The 27,931-nt window shown below is 40.6% G+C and overlaps 1 protein-coding gene across 10 annotated transcripts in view; it reads right to left on the reverse strand.

The window, feature by feature from the left end:
- PATJ (PATJ crumbs cell polarity complex component) overlaps positions 1 to 27,931 on the reverse strand; it is a 308,284-nt gene that overhangs the window by 263,469 nt on the left and 16,884 nt on the right. For 9 of the 10 annotated variants that reach the window (XM_087417200.1, XM_087417192.1, XM_087417176.1 and 6 more), the window contains exons 6-14: positions 23,785 to 23,980; positions 21,659 to 21,787; positions 15,094 to 15,312; positions 13,184 to 13,286; positions 10,745 to 10,836; positions 9,107 to 9,248; positions 6,088 to 6,234; positions 3,039 to 3,115; positions 966 to 1,022 (exon numbers count right to left, since the gene is read on the reverse strand). In XM_087417200.1, the coding sequence (XP_087273326.1) occupies positions 966 to 1,022; positions 3,039 to 3,115; positions 6,088 to 6,234; positions 9,107 to 9,248; positions 10,745 to 10,836; positions 13,184 to 13,286; positions 15,094 to 15,312; positions 21,659 to 21,787; positions 23,785 to 23,980 (1,162 nt within the window). The remainder of the gene's footprint in view (positions 1 to 965; positions 1,023 to 3,038; positions 3,116 to 6,087; positions 6,235 to 9,106; positions 9,249 to 10,744; positions 10,837 to 13,183; positions 13,287 to 15,093; positions 15,313 to 21,658; positions 21,788 to 23,784; positions 23,981 to 27,931) is intronic. The other variant, XM_087417183.1, reaches the window with a different exon arrangement.

Raw genomic sequence — 27,931 nt, forward strand, 5'->3', positions numbered from 1 at the left:
GGTGGCCCACACAGACACAGCACGAAAGTGACTCTAAACGCAGGCTGGCTTAGAAGGAAAGAAACACTCTCCAGTGTCAGCCCTGAAAATTCAAACCCATAAAATTACAGCACATATTACATAAAATTATGGAAGAGAAGTATTCACCACAAATACTCAAAGCAGAAAATAGTAGCACTCTCTAAAGAGATAACCTCTCAGCAAACCCACGTGGGACAGAGAAGACTCAATTTGAACACCGCCCTCGACAGCAGAGTTCAGGCTGAGCTCGGCTCTCAGACCCCGAGACGGATTGTCGACAGCGCAACTTCTGAAACTCCTCTGACAAGAAAACCTTTCCTTTCTCATCATTTGCTGAGAAAGCCACCTAGAAGGTTTCTCTAAGCTTCAATTACCCTGGCTTTTGATTACCAAAACAGGAACCATAAAATTAATTTGTGGTGAGAGGACACTAAAATGTTGGGAAAAACTGTAAAAGTTACCTTCTGGCATTTTGCCGTGAGAAATAAAGCTCTCACTATAAAATTTTTTAAATTCAGGAGAAAATCTTGCCTGTACTCGGAAGATAAACCACTTTTCTGTCCTCAAACATCTGGACCTGAAGGATTTTTTCAAGTCTATACTTATGGTCTTGATTTTCAGGAACCCTATTAACCGGCCTTCTTGAGGAACCGGAAAGGCTGAGGCATGCTGTGCACAAGCTTACTCCCTGTACCACCCCGAAGGTGGGCAAAGCAGCCCATCCCGAGTTCCTGGCTTCTGGAGGTGGCATGGGGGACCAGGTTCTCCCCAGGCACATCTGACCATCACCTTCCACAATAGCGAGAACTCATCACATTTCCAGGAAACATCCAAGACTAAATTCTGGAAACAGGTCACAGTGCTAATTTTGTTCTTTGACAAGAACTTAGAGAAAGTTCTTCAAATAATAAAAAACTGGTAACATTTTTAAAAATACTGCTTACCTTTGAATATTTCTGTAACTCAGCATCATCTGCAATCTGTGTGTCCAAGGTAGCAACCTAAATTTGCAAGAAAAAAATACTTTCAATATTTGTAAAAGCATAACTTTATTTCTTCCTAGATTTTTCTTCTGGAAAAAAATCTGTAAAAGCTATATATTGATAACTCCACCTGACCTGCGTTCTAACCTCTTTTCTATATTTCTAAAATCCATAATATAACACATGTAAAATTTCAGAGAATATTTGCTTTTTTGTTGTTATTGTTCTCCACAGCAATCTTTTTTTCTTAAATTATTCAAAAGTTGAACCAGAAGGTGATGGGCAAGTACATATATTATTTGTAAAAATCCACCATCCCTAAAATTTTAATATAATTCTCCATTATACTGAATTCATAAAAATTTCATTCTTTTGACAAAGCCAAGAGTATGGTCATTTTTATTTTTAAATTCAGACCTTAAAACAAAGTTTGCGAGGTCAGTGAAGTCAGACGGGTTTGGAAAAACTGAAGCACCTGACTTCCACAGCAAGCCCAAACCATTTCCCGAGGAGCAGCAGCTGGCGAGGACACAGACAGGAAGACCTGGACGGGGGAAGCTCACGGACACTTAGAGCTTTGAATCCTGGCCTGAAACTCGTGTTCTGAGCTTCAATGGTGGATGTCCACATAAGTGAATCCCTTGCAAGTGAAATACTTTACTGATGACCTGCATCTGTAAGCTGTTAAGAAAATGGGGCACATCTGGAGGGAGGGATGAGTTCAACAATGACCCAACTAAAGTTTTTAAAAGTACTGCACTGCAGATAAGTAGGTTCTGGAAGAAAATAAAACAAGAAACACTGGAGACATGCACACATTCATCTCGCCTTGCTTCTCCTTTCTGGTCCTCCTTCCGCAGAACAAGTTACAACTCCAGTGACTAAGCTGTCACTTTAAATTTCCAACTTTAAATTCTGTCCCCTCTGCCTAGCCTCTCTGTTATGACCTCAAGACGTGATCAATGAAATTTGGAAGGGTAGTTATAAGGAAGATAAAATTTTAACAAAAACAGCCCATCACGAAACTGGCCGTTTATAAACACTGGTTCACTAAATTACTTTGACTATCAAACCACTACGGATAGCAGAAAAGGCCATCCACCAGGTGACAGACAATTCTCTAAGGTCACAGCCTAGTAACAAAACAGCACCCGACATCTACGAAGTCGAGAAGCAGCAGCGCATGAGGACACGCAAGTACAAAACTAGCAAGGAGAGCGAGAATGGGCTGTCGTGACTCATCCAAATGACAGCGGAAGATTTCTGACAACAGATAGAGGCTGTCTACTCTAAACCAAGAGGAAAAATCTCCAACCAGCCAAGTACTAACGACAAACATATGTAAGAACATGTGAATGACAACAGAAATTTAATAGAATATTTTATTGCTAACGCATTGAGTGAACACTGTAGAGGCTTTTCTAAGCACAGCTTTCTGCTTTCATGGGATTCATACGGGAAAACGTGACCATTCCGACTCGATGACTCTAATAACAGGTGAGAGGAGGCCTAATGGACCACTGGCTCTCTAAACTTGTGCCCGACCTCAATCACTTCCTGTTCTCCCAGACACATTTGAGAATCAGTCTTTCATTTTTCTCATAAAACCGTAAGATTCTTTGTGAAACATAGGACTAATATCCACAGCCCTTTCAGTGTACAATAAAACAAACAGATCAGAAAAGCAATCATAAAAATGCCAGCAATTTTAAGCAGCTGATACAGGTTATAAATTTAAAGGCTGGCCCTCTCTCTCTTCACATTTTTCTGCCTATTGTCGCCTTAAATGGTTTCAACATGAACTCGAGTGTCTCCTAATTGTAACTGAAACTGGTATGCAGTCCTTAACCGTTCTTACAGCCTAAAATGCTTAAAAAAAAAAAAAATCGATTGATTGATCCAATAAGAAGAAAGGCAGGAGGAAAAAATAAAGGCAGGCTGATTCTTCGACTTTCCCATTTCTTTTCATTGTAGTGTTAGGAGCTTGACATGAAAAGAGACATGAGCGTTTTTTATCAGAAGATTTTAACATACCATTACTTCATAATCAGGGCCCAATAGGTTTTCCCATCTGGATTTCAGCTCATTTTCTGGAAAGTCTGGGACTCTTTCTAGATTAAAAAAAGAGAGAATGTTGAAGCTACTGTGAGCCAAACACACTTAACTACTAAATTCTTCAATAAGAGACCAGTTTCAGTAAGTAAAAGGGAAATGAATAAAAAGGAAAGTGCATTAACTGAGGTCTACCAGGTAGAGTAAATCAGAGGTGACTTATAAGACGAACGTAAAAGTAAGGACCAGCTGTGCCCAAATTGTGAAGGGGCTTTTGTTGGTAAAGATATTTTAAAGGGAAGAGGAAATAATGAGCTATAAGTGAAATTTGAATTACATACAGTTTATATGTAAACATCCTGTTTACAAGTAAAATGCCTCTGGCTTTGCTTTACATGTTAGGACAAACAAGGATTTAATTTAAATGTTAATCACTTCCTCAAGCAGCACCTTCCACTCACCCAGGAAAAGCAGAAGCTCATCAAGGTCTCTTTCCTATCGCCTAGGCACATCACACGGCCACTGGGACTTCTCCCTGACCACGTAAAGGCTGGTCTGCTCTAACGCAACCAGTGAGCGCCTTCCGCTTCACCAGGACGGCAGCTTTGACTCTACTCTGGTCTTTCGTGGCTGCTCGGTCATCACATCTTTACGATTTTCTCACGTGAGGGTAAGATAATTTTAAAGAGCGAGGACAGATTTTAGATGTCCTGCCTGTCCTCCACATGGTCCCAGCCAGAAGCTCAGTGCAGTCCACAGTCTGAACAATGCCTAATAGGCCAAAGTCAAAGAACTGAAACTATAATGTCAACTTACATCCATGGTAGTAGCAGAAAATCAACCTCCACCTTTTCTCTTTAAGTTAAAGAGAAACTCTCTCCACTTTGTCACAAGCTTGGACAAGTCACAGAATACTTATCACAACTGACATAAGCACCTGTCTAAAATCAAACACCACTTACAATATCAGCTCTTTCCGTCTTCAGCACGACAGCTCATCTTGGATGCATATAATGCTTAATTGCACAATTCAATCATCAAGTAATCAGGCTAACCTCAGGAATCTGAGACTAAGACTAATGAACACTAGAGAACTTAAATTACCAGATTTACAAAAGAAGATCCATGAAATAACTGCACTAACTGATACGCTAGATCACATTTTGGGAATAATTAGCCAGAGGTCCCAGTAAAAACAAAGTATCGTTCACGTGGGCTCTGCACGTTTGCACCGCCTCCCGTTAACATTTCTGTAAGAAATTACACAAAGAGTTCTACCATCTCACCTGTCACATTTCTTCTGGGCAGCAGTTTCTTATCTGGGAAGCTAATTTAAACAAAATTTGCAATGTATTGTTGAATTGTAAGCTTAAAAACATATTTAAAGATGATATTTCATACACGTGTATAATAATGCTGACATTCTGCCTGTAATTCTTTTGACGATATTTTTAACTTTCCGTCACACCATGAAAGCACAGACAGCCATGAGTTTGAAAGCACAGCACAAAAGCCTCAGTACCAGAGGAAACAGGTTAATTTACTTTCAGCAGCTCGATAAACCCTGGGCTACAAAAAACGATCAAAAAACGAATAGTATGATGATCTGAAAGAAGTATTCCAATGGCAATGAAGGGGAGCAGAATACGCCACCCCAAAATACACAACTTTGGCACATGGATTATCTTGGGTCTTGAAGACAATCAAGACGCAGCAGATTGAGGAAAAGCTTTTACTTCTCCCTTAACTATCTAAAAGGATTTAGAAAGAGGGCCTGTACCAGAAAACAACTATCACCAGAGACGACATTTCATCTGAAAGACCCATCTGCACGGGGAGCAAACATCTGCTCTTCTTATCATCCTGTGAACCACCCTGCTCCCCTCTGAGGCCCCGGACCCCTATCCCATTCCTCAGCCCAGGATGGCAGACAAGCCTCAGCGGCCGGACTTGCCCTTGGGTCTCATATTTTTATGGAGCTCCTGTATGTAACTAAATTTGTTTTTCCCCTGTTAATCTGTCTTATGCCAATTTAATTATTAGACCAGCCGAAAAAGCTAGAAGGGAAGAAGGGAAATTTTTTCCTCCTCGACAACAAAAAAAAGAGAGCTAACTTCATAGCAGTCAGAAGATTTTGGTCTTACTCTCAAGCTGAGATCACACATACTCATGAAAAAAAAAAATACATAGTGAGGTTGCTCCAAAAAGAGCAGATAAAACATTTCCAAAGATATTTCTAACTTCAGAATGTATTTGATTTTCACCTATTAGTTCACTGAAAATCCATCTGGGCTCACTTGAATTTAAACAGCAAAGATTAACTGCCATCTACGTGAATGGAAAAGAACAAGGTGAATTGCCAAATCATAGGAAATGTTTTAACCTGAATGAGGGGTCACTCAGTCCCTAGGCCATTCTTTCCTCAGACAAGACAGTCAAAACCGAAAGCCAAAACTTCTCTGGACACTCATGGTGTCGAGCACTCCATTTCACTCACTGGCAGGGCTTCCCTGAGCACCTCTGCAGGGAATTGTGACCCTGCTACGAACCTGCCTGCAGAACAGTCAACTATAGCAGCCGAGGTATCAAAACACAAAGAAAAGGGACAAAGGTGTACACCGATTAAGAAGAAAATTAAAGGATAAATATACGGCAACCTGGCAGTTTGATGAAACATATAACGATATATACATTAATAACTTTTATGGTGAAAAAGAAACACCGGCATATGTAGACAGACAGTTATATCGATACAGCTATATCAGTGATAACATACGAGCTGAAGTGCGTGGTAATTAAAAATGCTGACGAGATTAAAAAATAGCCATCACATGGTGCTAAAAAGGCACTCAAAATTAATATAACTAAACAAAGATTAGCAACAATACGCTTGGTCCCCAACTTCCACAAGTGTTAGGACGCTGATATTAAGAATATCGTATTTTATATCTCCAAAATTCCTCACATTTATAGAAAGAAAATGGTTAAACGAGAAAGACAAATTATTCTGAACTGAATGCTCTGTGCCTACCCCATCTCTTTAAGGCTTGTACGTTGTCATTTCTTAGATTATCTATTCTCTCTTCAGTTTCTTCATCTTCACCATCCAAATTAGTTTCCGTTTCCACTGCTCCAGAGAGAAAGAGGGCTGGTGTTTTCGGTGGTTCTAAAACAGCTCCTAAAATAAGAATTGCTACCTTGAATCACTGTGCTGATGACCATATTAAGTGAGCTCCCTCCACTCCTGTCTCCCATCTCACAACCTCAGGACAAACGTCTCAGATAACTTACATACCGGGTTCCTTGATTTAAAACGCCATGTGATAACCACTCAATTCCTAAAAAAATCAGCTTGCTGGTAGTATTGAAAAGAATAAGGGACTTGGCAATGGGAGGAGAAAAGCAAATTAAAGTCAATGACAAAGCAGGCACAGATGCGTTCCACACGGCCTGGAAAGGAAAAGAACACAAGGGTCTGGTGCTCTTGCTGCCGCCGTGGGTAGAGAGCAAGACGTTAAGATACAAGTGAGCGGAAGCCGGGCCCACTGCTCTGGGCCCTCCTGGGTTCTGCACAACCTCATCCAGAGTTTGACGAACAAGTCCACAGAGGCAGCCTCCTGCACTGTGAGGGACCAGGAGAGAACGGCCTGGGTGCAGAGGTCCCTCCCTCAGCTAAACTGAGCCAAGTAAAGTAACAGGATACCCAAAGTTTTCAACCTCAAGCGTGCAAGTCTCTATGTATCTCTTAAACACAAGAGAGGCCGAGCAAGAGTCATTTTAGGTTATTTTTAAATAGTCACATGTGACTTATAAAGTATCCTTACCAAAAACATTTCACCTGAACCTACCTGAGACCTAGATCTAGCTTCCAGCTCCCAGAGACACAGCGGAGAGAGAAACAAGTTAAATGACACCACAGGAAGCAATCAAATTCAAGATGAGGCATTCTAGTGACAAATGGACAAAAAGTCTACACTATGGGGGCCAGGGTGGGGATTCTTCTAGGTTAAGCAACCAAAGTAACCTAACACATGCAACAAGGGCAACGCCTGGCTGGATCTTGATTTTATGGGGTTTTTTTTGGGGAGAGTGGGAGAGGGAAAAGAAGCTACAAAAGACATTCAGGGGCAATTGGGGACATTTAGGTACGTGCAGGGTACTGGGTATCAGGAAATTACTGCTGCACTTCTCTGGTGTGATAAGGACGCCCCAGCCACGTAAGAGAACACCCTTGTTTTCAGCAGCTGCAGACTGAAGCACGCAGGGCTGCAGCGTTGTGAGGTCTGTGCTCACAATTAAGCGCTTAAGGAGAAAAGATCAACTGACGAAGCAAACGTGGCAAAACGTGAGCCGATGAATCTAAACGGCGGGTTTGCGGATATTCGTTACATCAATTTTCAATGCTTCTGTGTTTGAAAATGTTTACAATAAAAAAATGAAAAATGTAACCAGCTAAAAGTTCCTACGATCTTAACATGAGATTTGAAGACACACATAGGATTTTTTAGATCATTAATCTACTGACACACACTAAAAGCACAGCCCAGGGCTAGCAAAAGAAACACCAGCCAGGGCCGCTGGCAGAGCTGTGGAGAAGAGTCTGTGGGACAGAGCAGCACGTGACGCCGCTGTGTGCTACAAGTGGTATACAACTCGGTACGGGAGCAAGTACATACAAGGTGTGCAAAGGGCAGGAGTTGAGAGGAGAAAAAGTAAGATGCAGAACAGGAGAGGAAGGTGTTGGGCAAGAGCTGGAAGCTGTGCAGTTTGTTTCAGTAAAACAGACAAATGCTGACGATGTGACGTGTGACGTGGGGCAGGGGACAAAGGCATCCCCGTTCCCCTACAGCACCTCGGCCACACACAGAACAGGTGAGCACACCAGAGCATGACGAACACTACAGTGGAGTGGGAGAGCTCTTCACAGAAGCTGCTGAGACACAGAGGGAGGACGCCCGAAGCCCGGAAGAGATGCAGGTTCAAAGTCAACACTTATCCCAGCACGAACGTAAGATGAGGCGTGCCCGTAGAGAACTGCGAATTCAGACGACACATTTCATCTGATGCAGCACACTAGAGCCACAGGCTCTATCACAGCTATTCAAAACCACTGTATCAATATAAATTTTTCTGTAAACCTTTTAAGGTCAATATAGCATCTGCTCAATGTGCACTATTCAGGCGATTTTAAATTTCACACACACAGTGCAATTGACAGGGATCTGTTTCTCAGCAGCAGATTTTCCATGATCACATAAAACCTACGAAGTTGCAATGTAAATACAAACCAATATCACATGAAAGCAAAGGCTCTCAGGCTTATCATATTTTCAGAGGAGGGGAAAAAATGTATTCATCTTCTGACACATTCTAATGGAATTCTTTCTTACTCACTAGTTATATAACTAGTCATTCATTTAACCTGAATATGTGTTCCCATGATTGTCAAATTTTGTTGATCTACACATTCATCAGTTGATAATTAAAAACTGGCATGCATACAATTACATATTTGTTCCATAATGAAAATTAACTATTTTCATAATCAAAATACCAAATATTATTTTACAAATAAAAATGTTCTTGATAGAAATCCGGGTTTTATTTTCTCTCACTATATTTCAAAAAGTAAATCAAGAAACATTAGAATCAAATATATCGATAAAAGTAATATGAAACTTGAAGTTTGCAAAATGTCAAAGCATTAGACGAATGAGAGCCCTTGGAACAAAAGATGTCAAAGCTTTATTATTCAAATATAAGTAAGAAATGAAATTTGGAAGCTTTTTGGGACAATGATTTCCATCTCCATTTAGAGCTCTCAGAGCTTAATGTATGTCAGGCAGGGTTCATGTTCTAACATGTGGACGGCACATTATAATAGGCAGAGGAAACTCTTCGCTGCACAAATGAGCTGATTAATTTCTCCATCGCTGCATTACACAAGGTGGGCAGTTTCTCCTTCCCAGACTCACAGAACAGCTTCCATAAAGGAGCTATTCTTCCAAACCCAGACTACAAGGTGGGAGAGGGACAGTGGCATTAATCACCTCTGTCTGAGGGCCACTCACGTGGAGCAGCAGACCAGGGCGTCTTCCTTCGAGCTAGAGTCAGACGCACCACCTGCCCTGCACTTCGTAACACCTCGACGACATCCTGGTTGGCAAAACCCTGAATATTCATACCGTCGACCTACAACATTAAGAAACACATTCAAGAGAGGTTCCAAGTTTGCTGCTATTTTTAATGCTGGCAAGGCATAATAAAATGAGGCAATTCATTTTATTCCAAAAATAATTTGTATTACACCTAAGAAAGTATCCTTGAATAAAGATGCAAAGTTAGTAGTAAAACATGCAGACGAACTTCCTGAAAAACTAGAAAGCAAATTCAAACCTGTACCCCTAAGGCACACATTTTAACTGAACGCTGAGAGGTGAAAGGTCGTAGTCCCTGATGCTATTCACATTCAAAGTGCTGTGAAAGGCGGTGGTTGTTACACACAGCTTTCAAGATGTACTATCGAAGCTGAGGCGGTCATCCAACACTCCACCCTCTGTCACGTCTCCAACACTCCACCCTCTGTCACGTCGCTGCAATTTCCAGTGAGGAAACACGCTGCTCTCCCTCCATTAGGCTTCCCAGCATTCTGACAAAGTACGTGCTGGAAAGGCACTTCCTCCTCTCTCAACCCCCTCAGGCTACAAACCTCTCCTCCAGCTTTCCCACAAGCCCCTTCCCACAGCACCCACTGCTGGCTGCTGCTCCCCACAGCCTGCAGGTCAGAAGGCCCTGACCAGCCCGCAACGGAAGAGCCGACGGTTGAAGAGCCGACGGTTGCAAAGGGACCTCCTTAGACGGATTCACATTGTACCAACAAACGTTTGTTTTTACGTAAATCACTAAATTAAATGTGCGTGTGTGTTTACTTCAAAAATATTATTCACGGGGCTTGCCCCGTGGCTTAGCGGTTAAGTGCGTGCACTCTGTTGCTGGCGACCCAGGTTCGGAACCCTGGGCGCACACAGACGCACCGCTTGTCAGGCCATGCTGTGGCAGCGTCCCATATAAAGTGGAGGAAGATGGGCACAGATGTTAGCCCAGAGCCGGTCTTCCTCAGCAAAAAGAGGCGAATTGGCATGGATGTTAGCTCAGGGCTGATCTTCCTCAAAAAAAAAAAAAAATTATTCAAATAACTGTAAAATTTAATTTCTATTAAATGGAGGAACGAGCAGTCTGAATTAATAAAAGGTAACTATTATATTCTCCAATAGATAAAATATCTCAATTTTGTATGTACTCAAAATGACTGTTAGTAGAAAAATTACCTTCATGAAGAGATGACAACGAGCTGGTTAGTGGCCTGTTAATTGTGTTAAAATGGTGAATTTGAAGAACACAGAGGTCCTGGAAATGCTCTCTGGGAGAAGCTAGACTATCTTCCAAATACATATATATAATTGTTTTCCTACCAATATGGTTAGTGACCCCTTTTTTCACAGACAGTAAATAAAAATCAAATTTAGGACCATAAGAGTCCAAATTAATGAGATTTCACCATACTAACAAACTTGATTTCTTAAAACACTATGAGACTATACTAAGCCAGTCCCCTCTCATACACATTATAATGAAGATAACTTTTTCCCCAACTCAAGTCAACTCTAAAACAGAGGGCAGTTACTTACAGCCACTATTCTGTCGTTCACTTGAATCTGGCCATTGTGGTACGCTGCGCTGCCAGGTATGATACTTTTCACATAAATCCCTGAGGCTTCCCCTAAGGTGCACAAAACACACGGAAAAAAGAAGACAGCTCTAATTAGGCCTTGATTGCAAAATTCATATTAAAAGGCTCATTAGCTAAAGGGCTGACTGGAGGCTTGATAAATACTATTTTGAACGCAAGCACAGAAATTGATGGATTATTTCAAACTGTCACCATCACAAGTGACCCGAATTTGAAATGATTTGACTGATGACTATTTCTGGAAAAATGATCAGTAATGAAACCTTGATGAAATGATCTCTAGTAGAAACTGGGATTCAGGAGAGCCCAGGGTAAGGAGGACCCTCTTCTCACCACTGAACCAGCAGAAGCCTTCCTCAGTCTCCACCAACACTCCAGGTCTCCTAACAGGTCCTCCTGCCTATACCCAGCTCATGCTACGTTAGCTTCCCAAACCAGAGAAGTACACACAGCCGTGAAAAACCAGAATTAATATCGCAACATGGACTAACCCTTATTATAAAATAAAACATTTAAATAGAAATAAACGGCTGTTTAAAAATTACAACTATACAAAAACTGTGCATGTCTATGGGCAAAGACTGGACGGGAAATTGGAAAATGAAAAACTACAGCTCTGGATGATTTTATATTTTTATTTTTTAATTTCAAATGAGCTTAAAATATTGTCTATAGAAGAAAAGTAAACATTAACGGATTCTAAAGCCTACATAATAAAGTGTGAATTTCACAGAATCATATTCAAGGACCTCCATAATCCACGCCCAATTTTTTTTACTTCATCTTCCAACTGCTCTCCCTCCAACAAGACAAAAGTCCAGGCACACAGACTCTTGATATTCCACCAAAACAAGTATGTTCATGATTTTCTCTCTCTTCTCACTTCATTTTCTCTTCCTGTCAACCTCCCCCTTTCCCGTGCCCCGTACACAAGCCTCTTCGTGAAGTCTCCATTTCCCTGTTAAAGTGAATCTGTCATCTGATCCATGTGATGACGGTTTGCTGCTGTCTCTGCTAAAACATATATCTCATTTATCCTTGAACAATTGAGAGTTATTTACAAGTCTGTCTCCCTGAATAGACTTTTTATATCCATTTTTCTACCCCTTTCCAGAATAAAGTAAAGTAACTGCTCACAAGTTCCAATGAATGGAATAAAGAGAAAATTATTTTGAAAGACTACATGTTAAAAAGCATATTGAGTTTTAAAATGTTCTAGCTTTTGCATTCACCACTGCCCCCTACCCAGTCCCAAAAACTTCTTTTGAGGGTAAAGAAGTAAAATGATCCTTTTCTTTATTCAGTAACATAATCATCAAATGTCCTCGATTTTCTATCAGTTACTCACTTTCATTTTACTCTGCATGTTTGTCACTAGGTTTACAAGAACACCTTGAGAACTTATATAACAAAGGGTCATAAGCCACAAGATGAGGAACTAAGCCGTGATTCCTACCCAGACAGCATATTAGGAGCTACTCAATATAGTTTTTTTGCAACATTATTATACTACCCATACTTACCTCTTTTGGAACTCATTTAAATTCTGAACCTAAAAAAGGTAGCACTTAGAAAAATCTAACAGTGTGAAAGCAGTTATTTCATTAGGCTAAAATAGCACGAGGTGGTCTGATGTGAATTTCACTCAGGACTCGGAATATATTAGCACTCTTAATCTTTCCACCTGCTGTAAATATGCAAAATAATATATATATTTTTTTAAATCACTCTCTAATTTTGCTATTTTTTAAAAACTAGAACATTTCATAGCTGGATTTTCATGTTAGTAGCAGATATTTGTGAAAAAGTTTTATTTTTTCTTAGTTTAATGATTCTCTTATAATAATAGGGTACAGTGAAAGTTACCAAAGCTTTGCATGTGGGAGTTGAGGGAGTGTTATTCAAAGATACATGGGCCACGTATTTACTCTTACAATATATTCCCTGTATATGAAAGGAAAATAATTCTAATTAAAGTATTTGTTTTATCCTATTTTTTCAGGGATTAAACATAATAGTAATACTTTTTTGACATTTACAATATGAAATATATTCAGTAATCATTTTAGTACATGTAAAATGTCATAATGTGATAGTCACAGTATTCAAAATATATCTATCTTAGAAGAGGAGGTTCAAGTGTCATACAATGAGTTGGACAATTAAATTCTTTTGTTAATGACTATCAAGCCAGCTATAAAACCATTGCGATAAAACTGATTCTCTGACCACTGAAAAGTAACTGGTTGCTCTTACAGATTCACGGTTTTATTGTTCATGTTCAAAATAAAATTTGCAGATATTTAATCTTACTGTCTAGAAACCTTAACATCTTTTATAATTATTTCCAAATATAAAATAGAAATGATTCATTTACCTGTATTTGGGGTTCCAACATAGCCAACAATTCTAATTCCAAGACTCTGTCCATCTTTTTTAATGAGTTCAACATTATAAGTTTCAAAAAGAGTAGAATTGTCCTAAAAGGAAAAAATAATTTTAACTATATATAACGTTTAGTTACGTAACTGTGTGCACATAGTCAATTGGTGCGTGGTTTGTCAAGTATTTTCCTAGCACCTGTGGTAGGCAGAATTCTAAGATGCTCCCCATGACTTCTGGTCCCTGGCACTAGTCTTGTGTTTATGTTACATCACATGGCAAGAGGGAGGCTATTCTGGCGAGCCTAATCTGATCAGGAATCCTTCAAAAGCAGAAGTCTTCTGCTGGTGGCAGAAAAAGATCTGAAGCATGAGGACTGGACTTCTAGTTTGAAGATGGAGGGGTCACAGGAGAAGGACTACAGGGGGCTTTGAGAAGCTGAAAGGGGTCCTTAGCTAACCGCCAGCAAAGAAAAGAGACTTCAGTCCTGCAGCCGTGAGGAACTGTATTCTGCTGGCAGTCAGAATGAGCTTGGAAGTGGACTATCCCCAGAGCATCCAGATAAGGACTCAGCCAGGCCTTGTAAGAATCTAAGCAGAGAGCCCAGCCAAGCCCACCAGACTTCCGACCTACAGAACCGTGGACTAACAAAGCATGTTGTTTTAAGTCACTGTTTGTGGTAACTTGTCCTACAACAATAGAAACTGACGCAGCCACTTAGAACAACTCAGGATGAGGCTGTATCTGAAAGAACTAAATGTAAAGAAAAATTTAGAAACACACGGTAAGACTAATTATTGTGAGTAATAATTATTGTGAGCAAAAAATATTGACCTAAAACTTATTTTCATTACTTGTCTTCTAAGTTTAAATATTTCTGTAAAAGAGTAAGGTTAGTGTCTAAAAACATAATACCTGTCTTTCAATTCAAAACATTAACATTAGAAAGTACATAACTGCATCAAATTCTTGCTTAGCACACAGCCTCACTGGCCTCTCACTGCCAGCAGAAGGCTCCAGAGAACTAGGGTAGTGGAGAGAGAAGAAGACGCTGTAGCCACAGTTGAGAGAGGAAAACAAAACCGACTCTAGTGTCTCAGACAGAAAAATTCCACTCAGATGGCTCCACGTGGGAAAGGCGAGATGAGCGGAAGTCTCCCGCCCCTTCCCACCACAACCACTTCCCCTCTCCATCCTCTTCCTCCTGCCCCTACTCCCAAAAATGATTTCTTTCCTTTTGTTTTATTATCTCTTGATAATAAGATAATAAGAGCCTGTGGGGTAGCTGGAAAGAGCTTGGAATGGAGCAAAAAGATCTGAATTCTTCATAGGTCTTAGATTAGATTTCCTTAGCTAAGAAAACTAGTAAGACCTTAATAACACCTGTCTTGACGATAGGATGATAAGACCGATCTTGCAGCATTCCCATGAGGACTTCAGATGACCTGGACAATTCCAGGTGCTTGATAACAATTAACAGTAATGATTACTATTATACAATCACAATGATTGTTGTTCATAATAAATATTATTATTAACATCTGTTCCCTTGGCCAGTCTGTTCCATCAGCGATAACTCTCCTACAGTGACCAGTATTTACAGCTCCCTCACTGTCTGGAAGTCTCTTCCCCACTCTAATGAAATAGAAATGGCAAGTATTATTATTCTCCAATTTCCAGATGAGCAGCTGAGGCTCAGAGAGGTTAAATGACAAAACCCCGAAAAACAGCAAAAAAGAAAATCAAACTTGTCCATTGTCTCCAAATTGGGCTCTCCTCTGCTTCCCTGGTGAGCACTGAGAATGGGGACCACTCACGCCAGTGGCGACCTCGAGCCGAAGGCATTTCTAATCTTGCAGCGTACCACGCCAGTATTTAAGATGAACGAATGATCTGTATACTCACAGAGCTCGGACTGCTGTTGGCGACGGCAGACAGGGCAACAGGCGAGGTGGCAGGGATGGGAGGGGTTACAAAGACTTCATCGACTGGGTCTCTGGCAACAAGCATTCTGACCGAGTCCCCACAATTCCTGAGCACTTGTGCAACCTGCTCACTCGTCATGCCCTGCACGTCAGTGCCGCCAATCTTCAGGATGTGGTCCCCTGTCTGGAGTCTTCCATCCTTTAGTCCAAGAACAAAACAAAATTATTCTGAGAAATCAATGATCTAACCTCAGTAGTTAATAATGATTCATCAGACTTTCAATTCTGGCAAAATGGCTAACAAAGAAGCCATCTGTAAATGCTGAATAAAAGATAATATTTTTAATGAATGGCTGAATTGGCAACAGAGAAAAAGAAGCCCTTATAAAACAAAAAAAGATTGGGGAGGGAGGTGTTCAAAGGAGAAGAGTAACCAGAATTCTACAACGGGCATGTGTGTGAGGATATCCCTTCACGCCTAGCAGCCTAGAGCCAGGGCAGCAATGGCCATGTGTGCAAGGAAGAGACCAGAGAGCCCTGGGCCTCAGGGGAGGAGGAGGTCAGATCAGGGGCCCCCAGCATAAAGCTGGGAACTCTACACGCCAACAAGGTCAGGGGCACCTTTAAGGAACAGCAGGAAGTCAGTGTGGCTGGAAGAGAAGGAGCAAAGATGCAATGAGAGCGTTGGCGGAGTCGGCAGTGTAGAGCATTTGCTCAAGCGAGTGGGAAGGGAAGTCACTGGAGGGTCAGGAACAGAGAAGGACATTATCTGACATACTCTTGACAAGATCACTCAAGCTTCTGTGCTGAAAATAGACTACAGGAGAGGAAACAATAGAGCAGAGACACCAGCTGGGAGGCTAAAGCAATAATCTAGAAAAAGATAACAGCTTGGACTAGGTTAGCAGTGGGGGTGCTGAGAAGTGAGATCCTAGGCATATATTTATAAACTGTCAACGGGCTCTGCTGGTAGCTTCCACATGGGGTATGAGGGGAAAAGGAATCAAAACTCCCAGTTTTTAGCCTGAGCAACTGGAAAGAGGTAAAGAAGACCACAGAGGGACAGACGGGTGGGCGCGGAAGCCAGGAGTCAGTTTCAGAGACGCCTCGTCTGAGATGCCTATTAGGCACCCAAGTGGAGGTACCAGCCATGCAGCTGGATATACAAATCTGGAGTTCAGTGAAGTCCAGACTACACACTTAAATATGGGAGTCATGAGCGTACAGAAGGTATTTAAAGTCATGATTCTGGATGAGTTTAGAGTTTAGAGAAAGGATATGTAACAGGGAGAAAGGATATGTAATAATATTGTTATTATTTAAAATGTTCTATTCCTTAAACTGGGCGGTATATACATTGGTGATTATTATTATTATTTAAAATGAGTACAGACATTATAAACACTTACTTGTATGTATACTTCATATACAAAAAAGTTTAAAACATAATTTATCAAAAAGTATGTCGGTTCAAAATGTTTATCACTTCCATTCTATCTTCATTCTATCCATAAATTCCCCTGAAATTTCTTTTTTTTTTTTTTTGGGAGGAAGATCAGCCCTGAGCTAACATCTGCCAATTCTCCTCTTTTTTTGCTGAGGAAGACTGGCCCTGGGCTAACATCCGTGCCCCTCTTCCTCCACTTTATATGGGACGCCGCCACAGCGTGGCCCGACAAGCGGTGCGTCAGAGCACGCCTGGGATCCGAACCAGCGCACCCCGGGCCGCCGCAGCGGAGCGCACGTAGCTGCTTGTGCCACCGGGCCAGCCCCAAATTCCCCTGAAATTTCTGAAACAGCTGATCCATCTGCTTTTTCACTAAATTTGTTTCATCAGAAATTCTGAATTCTCGTTATTTATCTTTCTACAATGTATTAAAGATACCAGAATGTAAACATAGCTGTTTACAAAAAATTACACCTGCAGACCACTTTACAGGTTGAAAATCACTTTTCATGTATCATTTCATTCAGAGAAGGATAACTTTCAAATGAGAAAACTGAGATTCAAAAAGGTTGACTGCCCTGACCAAGGTCACAAAGCTAATAAGTGGCAGAACCAAAGTTCAACACCAGTTGTCCCACTGAAGACCCGTCCTCATGTGGTCACTTGTCTTATACTTTGATATCTCCAGAGTAACACCAGTAGATAGTAAATTCACTGTTTTCCTATTCTCCAAGAAATTGCCATAACTGTCAAAAAACTTAAATACAGTGAAGATGAAAAACAGACATTCTGCAACTGGGAGAGGAGGACAGCCTGAGGGTAGAGCGATGACCACTGACTGGGCTAATGCAGTTGGAAGCTCCATCTTCCTGGCTCCAGGAGGCACCAGCTATATAAGTTGTAGATGGAATTCAGAAGAAAAAAGTGAAAGAAAAAAAAAGCCATAAGACTAAAAAGTCTACTCCTCATCCTTCCTTTTCTCCAGTTTTGCAGAAACCTGAATGAAGGAAGGTGTTAGATCAAAATATTAAGTAGAAAGCTAAGTGCTTTGTTGTGAACTCTGCAGAAGGCACCAGAAGCGACTGGAAGTGCAGAGGAGCAGGGAAACAGAAACGCAACCCCATCCAGAAACATGTGGAAAGACTTAGAGGAAAAAAATAGACGCAAGGAGGAAATCATCACGGAAAAGGATAAGGAATTGCTGGATCTCTGCTTTAAGCACTGAATATTTGATATTCTATTTCTATCGAGGCAACAAACTTGAAATAAAACAAGCAACTACTTAAGAGAAAGTCAGTGGTCATGATGAAAAACAAGAGTAAAGCTGCCTCTGTGAATCGAACCATCCTTGAACAGAATTATGGCCTGACCAAAGAATACAGAATACGTCAAATAAGTGTTTTCATACTTGGGTTGGCCCAAAAAAGGGCATTTCGCCATAAGTACACATTTAGTCACTTCTTAGGTACTATTTTTTCCCTATTTTACCTCAACTCAATTGAAAATGATGTAGATAATTTGCAGCTGTCACTGAAAGTCAAACATTTTCCTCTTCCAGAAAAACAGGTGTTCTAAAGAATTCATAAGTGCAAAAACAATCACAGTCAGATTGACAGGAAAGACACCAAAATGACAGCTACCTGCAGTGATAAATGGTATGATGGTCCATTATATGTGTCACCTTGGCTGGGCTATGGTGCCCAGGTGTTTGGTCAAACACTAGTCCAGATATTACTGTGAAGGTATTTTGCAGATGTGATTAACAGCACAATCAGTTGACTATAAGTAAAGGACATTACCCTCAATAACATGGGTGGGCTCCAACTAATCAGTTGAAGACTTTAAGAACAAAATCTGAGGTTTCCTGGAGAAGGAATTCTGCCCTAAGACTGTAACAGAAATCCTGCCAAACTGCCCTATAGATGTCTGAGTCCCCACACTGCAGCATCCACTCTTGCCAGAGTTTCCAGCCTGCTGACCTGCCCCACAGATTTCAGAGTTGCCAGTAAACATGTCAACATTTATTAAACTGTATACTTTATATACGCACAATTTGTCGTATGTCAATTATGCCTCAAAAATTACTGAGAATCTCAAAGAGCTCTGGTTTACGTGCTTCTCTGCATGGATATCTCTGTTGATATCTACTGAATTAGAAAATAGCAGTGAGAAATTTTTTAAATATTTATATAGTGATGTACATGCTTTTTATTTTAAAAAGTTATATTTTCTAAAACCAAAAAAAATAGTGAGAAGAGTGGTATCTTAAAATATATTTGTAAATCTCTTTAAAGCCTGGCTTTAAAGAAGAGAGATGGATTTTCACATCAGCTTCAGCATTCACTATGTTGTGATACGTTGTTTGGGTGAAGGATATAAAGAAAATATGGCCTCAGTCAGATACACAGACGGAAAATGGAGGATATTTTAACCCCCTTTGAGCCCATTCTTCGTTGATAACACACCAAAACTTGACAAGTGGTGGTTTCTTAAACATCAATTGCAATGTGGAATCTGAAACTACATCAACAAACTTTCAGATATTGTTTCATTAAAATCTATTGCTCAATCTTGAATTTTGAATGGATTTTTTTGGTGTGTGTGTGAGGAAGATCAGCCCTGAGCTAACATCCGCTGCCAATCCTCCTCTTTTTTTGCTGAGGAAGGCTAGCCCTGGGCTAACATCCATGCCCATCTTCCTCTACTTTATATGGGACGCCACCACAGCATGGCTTAACAAATGGTGCATTGGTGCGTGCCTGGGATCCGAACCTACGAATCCCGGGCCGCTGCAGTAGAGCACGTGCACTTAACCACTGTGCCACCGGGCCAGTCCCTTGCATGGATTTTTTTTACCAATATATTATTTTGTCATATCACACATTGGTCTTCAGAAAATACTGATTCACAGAGTTATGCAGATCTTCCAAATACTGACATATTTCATTATATAATATCAAAAAATCATGTTCATTAATATCACCAACAATCTGATCAGAAGTCTTTAAATGTTGGGAAATTTCAAGGTCATGGTAAAACACAAATTTTTGTTAGAAGCAAAATTCTAATTAGAAGCAAAATTCTAATTTTTGCTTGAAAGTTCAAATTTTATCATCAGTAAATGCTGTCAGTTGTTTTTCTTGAAGTAATACGCTCACTTCATTCATTTTCAAGAAAACGTCTGCCAAATACTCAAGCCTGAATAATCATAATTACTCTGTCAGTTATTCTTTCAAAAATAAAAATGCTGTTCCAGATTAGTGGTTGTCAGAGGCAGGGTTTGGGGGGTGGGCCAGGCCAAATGGGTGAAGGGAGGTCAGCACTAAAATGAATAAGGTGTGGGGATGTGATGTACAGCATGGTGACTACAGTTAATAATACTGTACTCTACATTTGAAAGTTGCTGAGAGTAAATCTTAAAAGTTCTGATCACAAGGAAAAAATAACTTGTAACTGCGCAGTGTTGGGTCTTGACTTATTGTGATGATCATTTCACAATATTATACCTATATCAAATCACGCACACCTGAAACTAATACAACCTTGTATGTCAATTATATTTCAAAAACTTTTTCGAGTAAGAGAAAAAATAAAATAAATTTTAAAAAAATGCCGTTCCATATTGAAAAGTGGCTAGTTGGTCTCACAAATGTTCTTCCTCAGGACAAACACCCTTCAGCACATGGCAGAAGTGCTGGAGGGCACATCCCATTTTGTCACACAATATTAAAAAGACATGCAGCTAAAGGTCAAAAGTTACTAAAACCGGTAATTTTTACTGCACTTTCTTAGGTGACACTGGCATTTTCCTTCTCTTTTCGTGGCAAGCACACAGCAGAGAAGAAGGCACCGGCTACAGCATCGTCTGACACCACCGCGTGTTTCACACCAGGGCACCAGCAGTTTAGTCTACCACCACGTCTGCACCATCGGTGCAGACGTCCACCTAGTGAGAGGGCTCATCACGTCCTGCTACTCTTACAGAACCTGCTGTGAGCTTAGAGAACCCCTGCAGGAGACTCAGGGACCCTCAGGGTCCAGAGACAAAACTCCAAGAGCGGCTGCTGTGAATAAACACACTTGGATGCTGCAGGGATAACAGGAACACGAGAGGCTCCACAACTTGTACGAGGTGGAGCGGTGCTGGTTAGAAATGAGGAGCCGAGGGACGCGTCTCAAAGCTGCGTTTGCACATCAAGCTCATTCTTACCTTATGTGTTTATTAGAAGGGATAAATTTATACGTAACTGGACATTAATCAGTGAAATTTACATACTATTCTGATTCTCACGGACAGTCTATATAACGTGAGATCATTACTAAGTGACTTCATAACCAAATTTCTAAACCACTTTCTAAAAACTAAATGTAGTATTTAACATTTTCTTCAATGTAAAACTAAGCCAAAACAGTTGATATGTTTAAATATGGCCCACTTTCAGTTTAAACACAGCTAAATAATGAAGTGTTGTCATCTGATTTATAACACTAGAAAACTGTAATTCAAGTGACATTTACCACGTACAATATTGGGACAAATGTTTACAATCACTGTGCCATCTGATTTTAACATTTAGGCCCTTGAAAGACACACTGGGAGAGAACAATATAGACATTCAGAATGCAATACCTATTACTGATTCTTTTCAATAAAAAATACTGTCCTCTAATATAAACTAACACACGGACAAAGAAAACAGTTTGGTGGTTACCAGGGGGAAGGGAGTTGGGGGATGGGAACGGGGGTGAAGGGGTGCATTTACATGGTGACTGACAAATAATAATGTACAAGTGGAACCTCACAATGTTATAAACTATTATGACATCAATAAAAAAAAGAAAAACATACTGTCCTCTGACGGAATCAAGAAGACCATCAATCACAGGCAAAAAAACCACCAAAAATGTTGCTTTAGGAAATGTTTAAAATAAAGCAGAATGAGTGTACATTAACACTTATAGAAAAAAACATTTTTAGCTCTACTTAAATTCTAGTTGTGGAATCATATATCCTCGTAACCCATATTATGAAATCACATTTCAAGCCATACAATTTAAATTGTATAAAACCCAATGAAAACAAAGAAGGTCAACTTACTCGATCTGCTAATCCTCCAGGAACTATAGTCCTCACGACCACACCACTTGATTTTCCTCCAACTATTCCAAAACCTAATCCAGACCCGTCATTAATGAGCTCAACATCTTCAATATGGCCCCAGCGAACCTACAAATTCACGGCAAGAGCCAAAGTGTTAGTAACACAGATTCTTAGCTTCCCAATACGGTGATCACTACGGTAACAGAGACACAACAAACTGAACACTCATACAATTAATCAAGGCAGCTTTCTAGAGGCTAAGGGATACTTGAGGATGATTATATGGTCCCTGCCCTAAGGATCTTACAGTCCAGTAGAGTGATAACCTACAACACAAATAATTAAAATACAGGACAGAATATTGGATCATCAGACACTGTGGCTCTAAGAGGACAAAAACACGTCTCATTTCCCCGTCTACGCCCAATATCTGGCACAGGGCCCAGCACACAGTAGGAACCAATAAATACATTTTATCTGAATTGAAGGAGAACCACAAAATATTATAAAGGTGGAGGGGTAGAGACAAGAAGTCAAATCCAGTGAAGAACTACGGACAGCGTCCAGGAGAAGGTGGCATTTTAACTGCTCTGCAGAGAAAAAGGACATTCCAGCAAAAGAGACTGTTGGAGTAGAGCTGGCTGGGATGAGAGGGCGCGAAGAACAGGCGGTGTGAGAAGAGGGAGCGAGGGGACACAGCAGCCATTCAGGAGGTTGACCTGGCAGCAACGTGAAGTATGGATAGTGCCGAGACTGATGTAGGAGACTCCTACCAGGGAGAGGAAAGCAGGCCCGACTGAAGATATTGGCAATAGGACTACACAAATTAGAAAAGAGATACGTGCCTCTTCCCTCTAACTAGCAGGCTTCCATCAGAAACGGGCACTAAATTCACACACTCCAACTGCAGAACAAAACTTTCCCTCTCAGATCATGAGGGCATATTTATTCCTTAGTTTTTCTGTGATACTAACTTGGAAAGTTACTGTACAAAGTTAAAATGACCAGGAATATTGGGAATATTTAATAAATCCACGTGGGGAACAATATCTGGTATCTGGGCAGCAACAACATTTGCTCAAGTCTGCCTGAATTGGGGAGAGCAGCTAATATTCACGGCACCAGGCGCCGTGCTGAGCTCTTCACATGCGTTCTCGTCAGTCCTCACGACATCTCTGTGCAGCAGACACTGTTCTTGGTTCCAGGTAACAGACGAAGGAACTGAGGCGAGGAGGAGTCAGAGAACCAGCCCAGTACGGCACGGCTGGGAGTGGACGAACTGGACTCGACCCCTCCCGAGCCTGCTGCAGGCCCTGGGTCTCAGCCAGGACACAAAGCATCTTCCCACCCTGTTCCTTCTACTTATTACGTAAATTGTGGCGTATGAATATTACTGATGACAACAGGGAAAATGTCTATACATTAATTTGTGTTGTTGTGACCTTGTACTGTACCCAGTCTATTTTTTCCTTTTGTCCCAATGAATAAAAATTAAATATATCAGCTAGCACTTACTGTTATAAGAAAATAAGATTTATTAGTTTGCATTCTGAAGATGCAGGCCAAAATCTGTAAAATGTTATAAAGCAAGTTTAAAGATTTCCAAAAGAGACGTATACTTTTATTCTTTTAAATTGTTCAGCATACATCCTTACATGAAAAAAAAGAAAAACGTCTATAATTTTGCAGTATCAATAATCTAGTCATAAACACTCAATACAATTTACAAAAATAATGTTTTTGAAATAAACAACCAAATCTTACTTAAGATACTCAACAGTAAATCTCTAATAAAAACTCTCATCTTTGTTAATTAACTGGCTACATCATCAAGGAACACAAGACTCCTTCTATCACCGAATAAATTACACCTAATACTACAATTTGTCCTCTATATTAAATAATAATCTTAAATAAGGAGAACCATAGCACACTGAAAAAACAAACCCCCCCAAAAAAACCCTCCATGAAATATCTTGTTTAATATGCTAACGCTGCATTTGGACATATGATCATCTCTTTTAAACTATGACAAGTAAAATGACACCTTCTAAATGTGTTCACACTCCTTAAAATCAATAGCACAATTCGAAATTGAGTATTCTTCCAAACTTGCAACGTACCGTTCCCGGCAGGGTTGTATCAGGTAGGCTGGTGGAAGTACCACTTTTTGTGTGGACTGGCTCCCTCGCCACGACCAGACGCAAAGGTCCAGTGGTTTGCTGTAATAATGCGATTGCCTGCTGGTGAGAAATGCTCTGGTCCAGTGGTGTGTGATTAATAGCCAATATTTGGTCATTTTCCTTTAACCTTTGATCCCTTAATGAAATAAGAAAAGAAAATATTGTTGTAAGCGATACAACAGTCTGATTTTAAAACATCTACCACTCGAGCAGTTTATTTCGTCCAGTGCTATGTCACTTAGGACATTTATTTCAATACTTATTTAATTCTATAACAGAGCTCCTCAGAGTGTTTGCCATCAAAGCACTCATTAACTAATCAGCCAAGTGCATCCCTACACACACACACACACACACACACACGCATACATTTTAAAAGTCACTTGTCTAGAAAAATAAGCAACAACCATGTCTAGGGCCCCACTGCCAAGATGTTGCAAGTATGCACACTGCACGCGCGCTGTGTCCCTGAACCCCTTCCACTCTGCGGTCAGCACACCACCCTGGGGTTACTCGACTCTCAGATTCACCAGTGACCTCCTCCCTGGCAGATGCATCCCGTCCCGCTGTCCTTCACCTCCCCAACATCTGTCAACAGAGGCCAAGCTCTCCCTGAAAATCGACAGAGATTACTTCCAAATCCACGTCTGAGCCCTGCTCTCTGCCCAATCACCAATCTCCCAACTGCTAACCCAGGTAAAAGGAACCATTTTTAGAAGAAACTAGCAAAATCTTACAAAAAAAAAAGGTAGTATTCTAGCTCATATTGACTGAGCACTTATGACGAGCCGGGTACTATGCCAAATGCTCCACAGGCATGATCTCATTTCATCTTCACAGTCACCGTTTAAAGTGCTCAGGTTAAATTTTACACACGAGAAATCGAAGCCTGGGCAAGCTCAGCATCCTATCTAGGTAGCCTGACCCCGAAGCACACCCTTCAGCTTCTCACAGCGCACTCGCACCCGGAGCAGCACTTGCTCTGGCTTCTGTATTCAACTCCACTCTCCCAGAACCACTCCTCCTCTTCCCCTTTCCACCCTGCTATCACCACAGTTCTTCCTTATCCTTCTTTATCTCTCTTGCATCCACCCATCTCCTCCTTTCCATTCCCAACGTCAACCATCCAGTTGAGACTCCTTATCTAATACCTAAAACCTAACTTGCAAAATTCCTCAAGGCTTACTTTTCTAGGCTCTCTTCATGCTAGTATTTCCCCACTCAAAAGGTATAATTATCTGTGGTTGTTGACCAATAAGGAAAGAAAACAAACTCTTGTTAGGATTGTTTCATAAAAGAACATTTTTAAACTTCAAAATACAAAATCTCTCTGAGAAGGGATTAATCTCTGAACAGAGAATTCTAATTCACAAATTTAGAATTATGAAAATTCCATTATATTGCCCTTCTTTTTCTCAGGTCACAGCAGACTCAGCAAAACTTTCCCATGGACCGGAATTTGTAACTTCTGACCTCTAAGACAAGGGTAAACTTGGTGGGCATTCAAAGACCACTACATTTGGCCCCAAAGTACTCTTCCGGCCTAGCTTCCTCCCTCACAAACCCCTTTTCCAACTACTCTGAACTACTCTTTCCCTCTCAGACACGTCCAGCATGCCCTGTTCTTGTGTAAATGGTTCCCTCCATTTCTAACGCCCTTCCACTCTGCTCAGCCAAAGTCAATCCACCCTCCACCATCCAGCAGAGTCTCTCTCTCTCACTTACCTCATTGTCACGGTGCTTAGAACCACTCCTTTACCACTCACTGAATGTTCATTTATACTAAGGATGCTGTCCACAGAGCTAGCATAATCCTTCCCTGTTAGATGTTAAGTTTTCTGAGGACAGGGACTCATACATTTTAGATTCTCCTTTGAAACTAGCAAGTTGGATATTTCAATTTGGGGGGCCAAAATTGTGGGTGGCTCTCACAATAGATCGAGTAGCATTAAAAATGTTGCTTATACATTCTCTTATTAATATTAGGAAAGGCTTATGTTATATTAAGAGATAAGAATAAGACATAAAATTGTATATACTCCGTGACCTTGTCTTTCTACAAAGAAAACATTCTAATGTATTTCCTAGTTGCCTCAGGTGGTCAAAGTCCAAGAGGTTTTTGGGTTTTTTTTCCTTTCTTCTTATATTTCTCTATTTTATAATTTTCTATTTTATGCATGTATTACTTTCATAATGATTTTCATAACTTTGAAATATCTATTTTAAAAATTGAGAATCTTGCTTATGAACTTTTCCCTAGTCCTAAAGAAACATTTATTTTTAAATGTGACCACTACAGGACAGTATCCAGGAATCACTTCCATTTTCTTATCTCCAATGTCCTCCTTTCTCTAACTTCTTTGCCTAAATTCGTATTCACAGCTCATTCATTAAGGAAAAGTTCTTAATTAATCCCAAATGAATGAGTTCCTCTGGAATCTTTTCAATCCTGATGAAACTCATTTTGCATAAGTCAGTCCTTCATTTACTCACACTCAGATTTTCCATTTTCTGGAAACGGATCTATTTTAATCTACCTTTCCCTCTCTCAAGACACTTCCAGGACAGCTTGTGTCTCTGCAGTTAGTATGTGCTCAAGGAATATAAACTCAGCCTAAGATCAACAGGCTGCGGAGGAGAAGTCTCCTAGAAAACACGATTTTGATGCATTCTAAAATTGAACAGAATTAGTCTTACTGCCACTATTATTTACTATTTAACTCCGCCACACTATTTGTATATATATATATGTAATTGAATTCACACTTTCCCTTCAAGGGGAGACCAGTTCTTGTCTCTCCAGCCCAACATTCAGAAATAATGGATTTCCATGACTTTGAGAGCCAACAGGTCTTGGGCGAGCTCCTAAAATGACACGGCTCTATGTGCAAAGTCCTCAGAAGGAAGGAAGAGCTGATCACGAAGAGCACTTAGCATGATGGAGAAGGTCCCGCGTGGCTGGCCCATACCTCTCCCCAGCCCCTCTCTCGCCACCCTGCGCTGAGCTTCCACACCAGACCAGCACCAGCCACACCCCCAGGACATGAGCTATGTCCCCCTCTCCATAGGGCTCCTGGTCAAGAGAGTCTATTCCTCTCCCCAGCAACACTGCTCTCTGCAGACCCCACTCTCTCCTCTCCATTCCCTTCAAGCACCACTGCCTCTGGGAAGCCACCTGACTCCCTAGCCTCGGTCGAGGTTCTTTACACATGTCCAAACATCAAACTCCTCTTTTTGAAGGTGCTCACCCCAACCTGTAATTACAGACTTATTAGTACAGAGTAACTGAGATATAAGGATGGACCACAAAAAGGTTGCACAATACTGAAAACACACTAAAAATTACTGAATTGTACACTTTAAAATGGTGACGTTTATGTTATGTGAATTATATCCCAATAATAATTTTTTAAAAGTTAAAAAAATTTAAAAGTTGGGCCAAAGTTAAACAGGCTTTTGGTCAAGGGACTTCACAGCCTTAAGAAAGCTAACATTAAGCAATGCTAGGTCCAGGTTTACCCTGGATTGTCCAGGTTTGCCAGAATCGTCCTGGTTTATACCCGCTGTCTCAGAGTCATTAGTAATAGCACACCTTCTCACTCCCAAAACTACCCCACCTGGACAATAAACCATATGATGACCCTAACTATGTACACTCAATCACCAAGAACAGGACAGAGGTCCTCAGATATATCTGACCACTGCTCTGGTTCCTCAGAACATACTCGAGGAGATGCTGCATTAGATGGCAGAATAAAGATGCAAAGTCATGGAAATCCATTATTTCTGAATCCATTATTTTCAGCTGGGGAGACCAGAACTGATCCCCCATGAGTGGAGAATGTGAATTCAAAAATATACTATTGACCGAGAATTTTTTTATAATCATATTGCTACTATTGCTATTATTCTAACAGGCAGTAGTAATGTAATGAATAATGTGCTTGTTAAATGAAAAATAAACTAAAGACCTGAAATCAAATAGAAACAAAACATAAGGCTTGCACATACCCCTTAAAAAAGTAAAACCAAGACACAAGTGCAATAGGGGGATCACACAGACTTGAGGGGGCTTTTAATTGACGTA

Source organism: Ceratotherium simum, chromosome 2 (genome assembly GCF_057802395.1).
Source record: "Ceratotherium simum simum isolate JZ-2026a chromosome 2, ASM5780239v1, whole genome shotgun sequence".
Classification (NCBI taxonomy): Eukaryota; Metazoa; Chordata; class Mammalia; order Perissodactyla; family Rhinocerotidae; genus Ceratotherium; species Ceratotherium simum.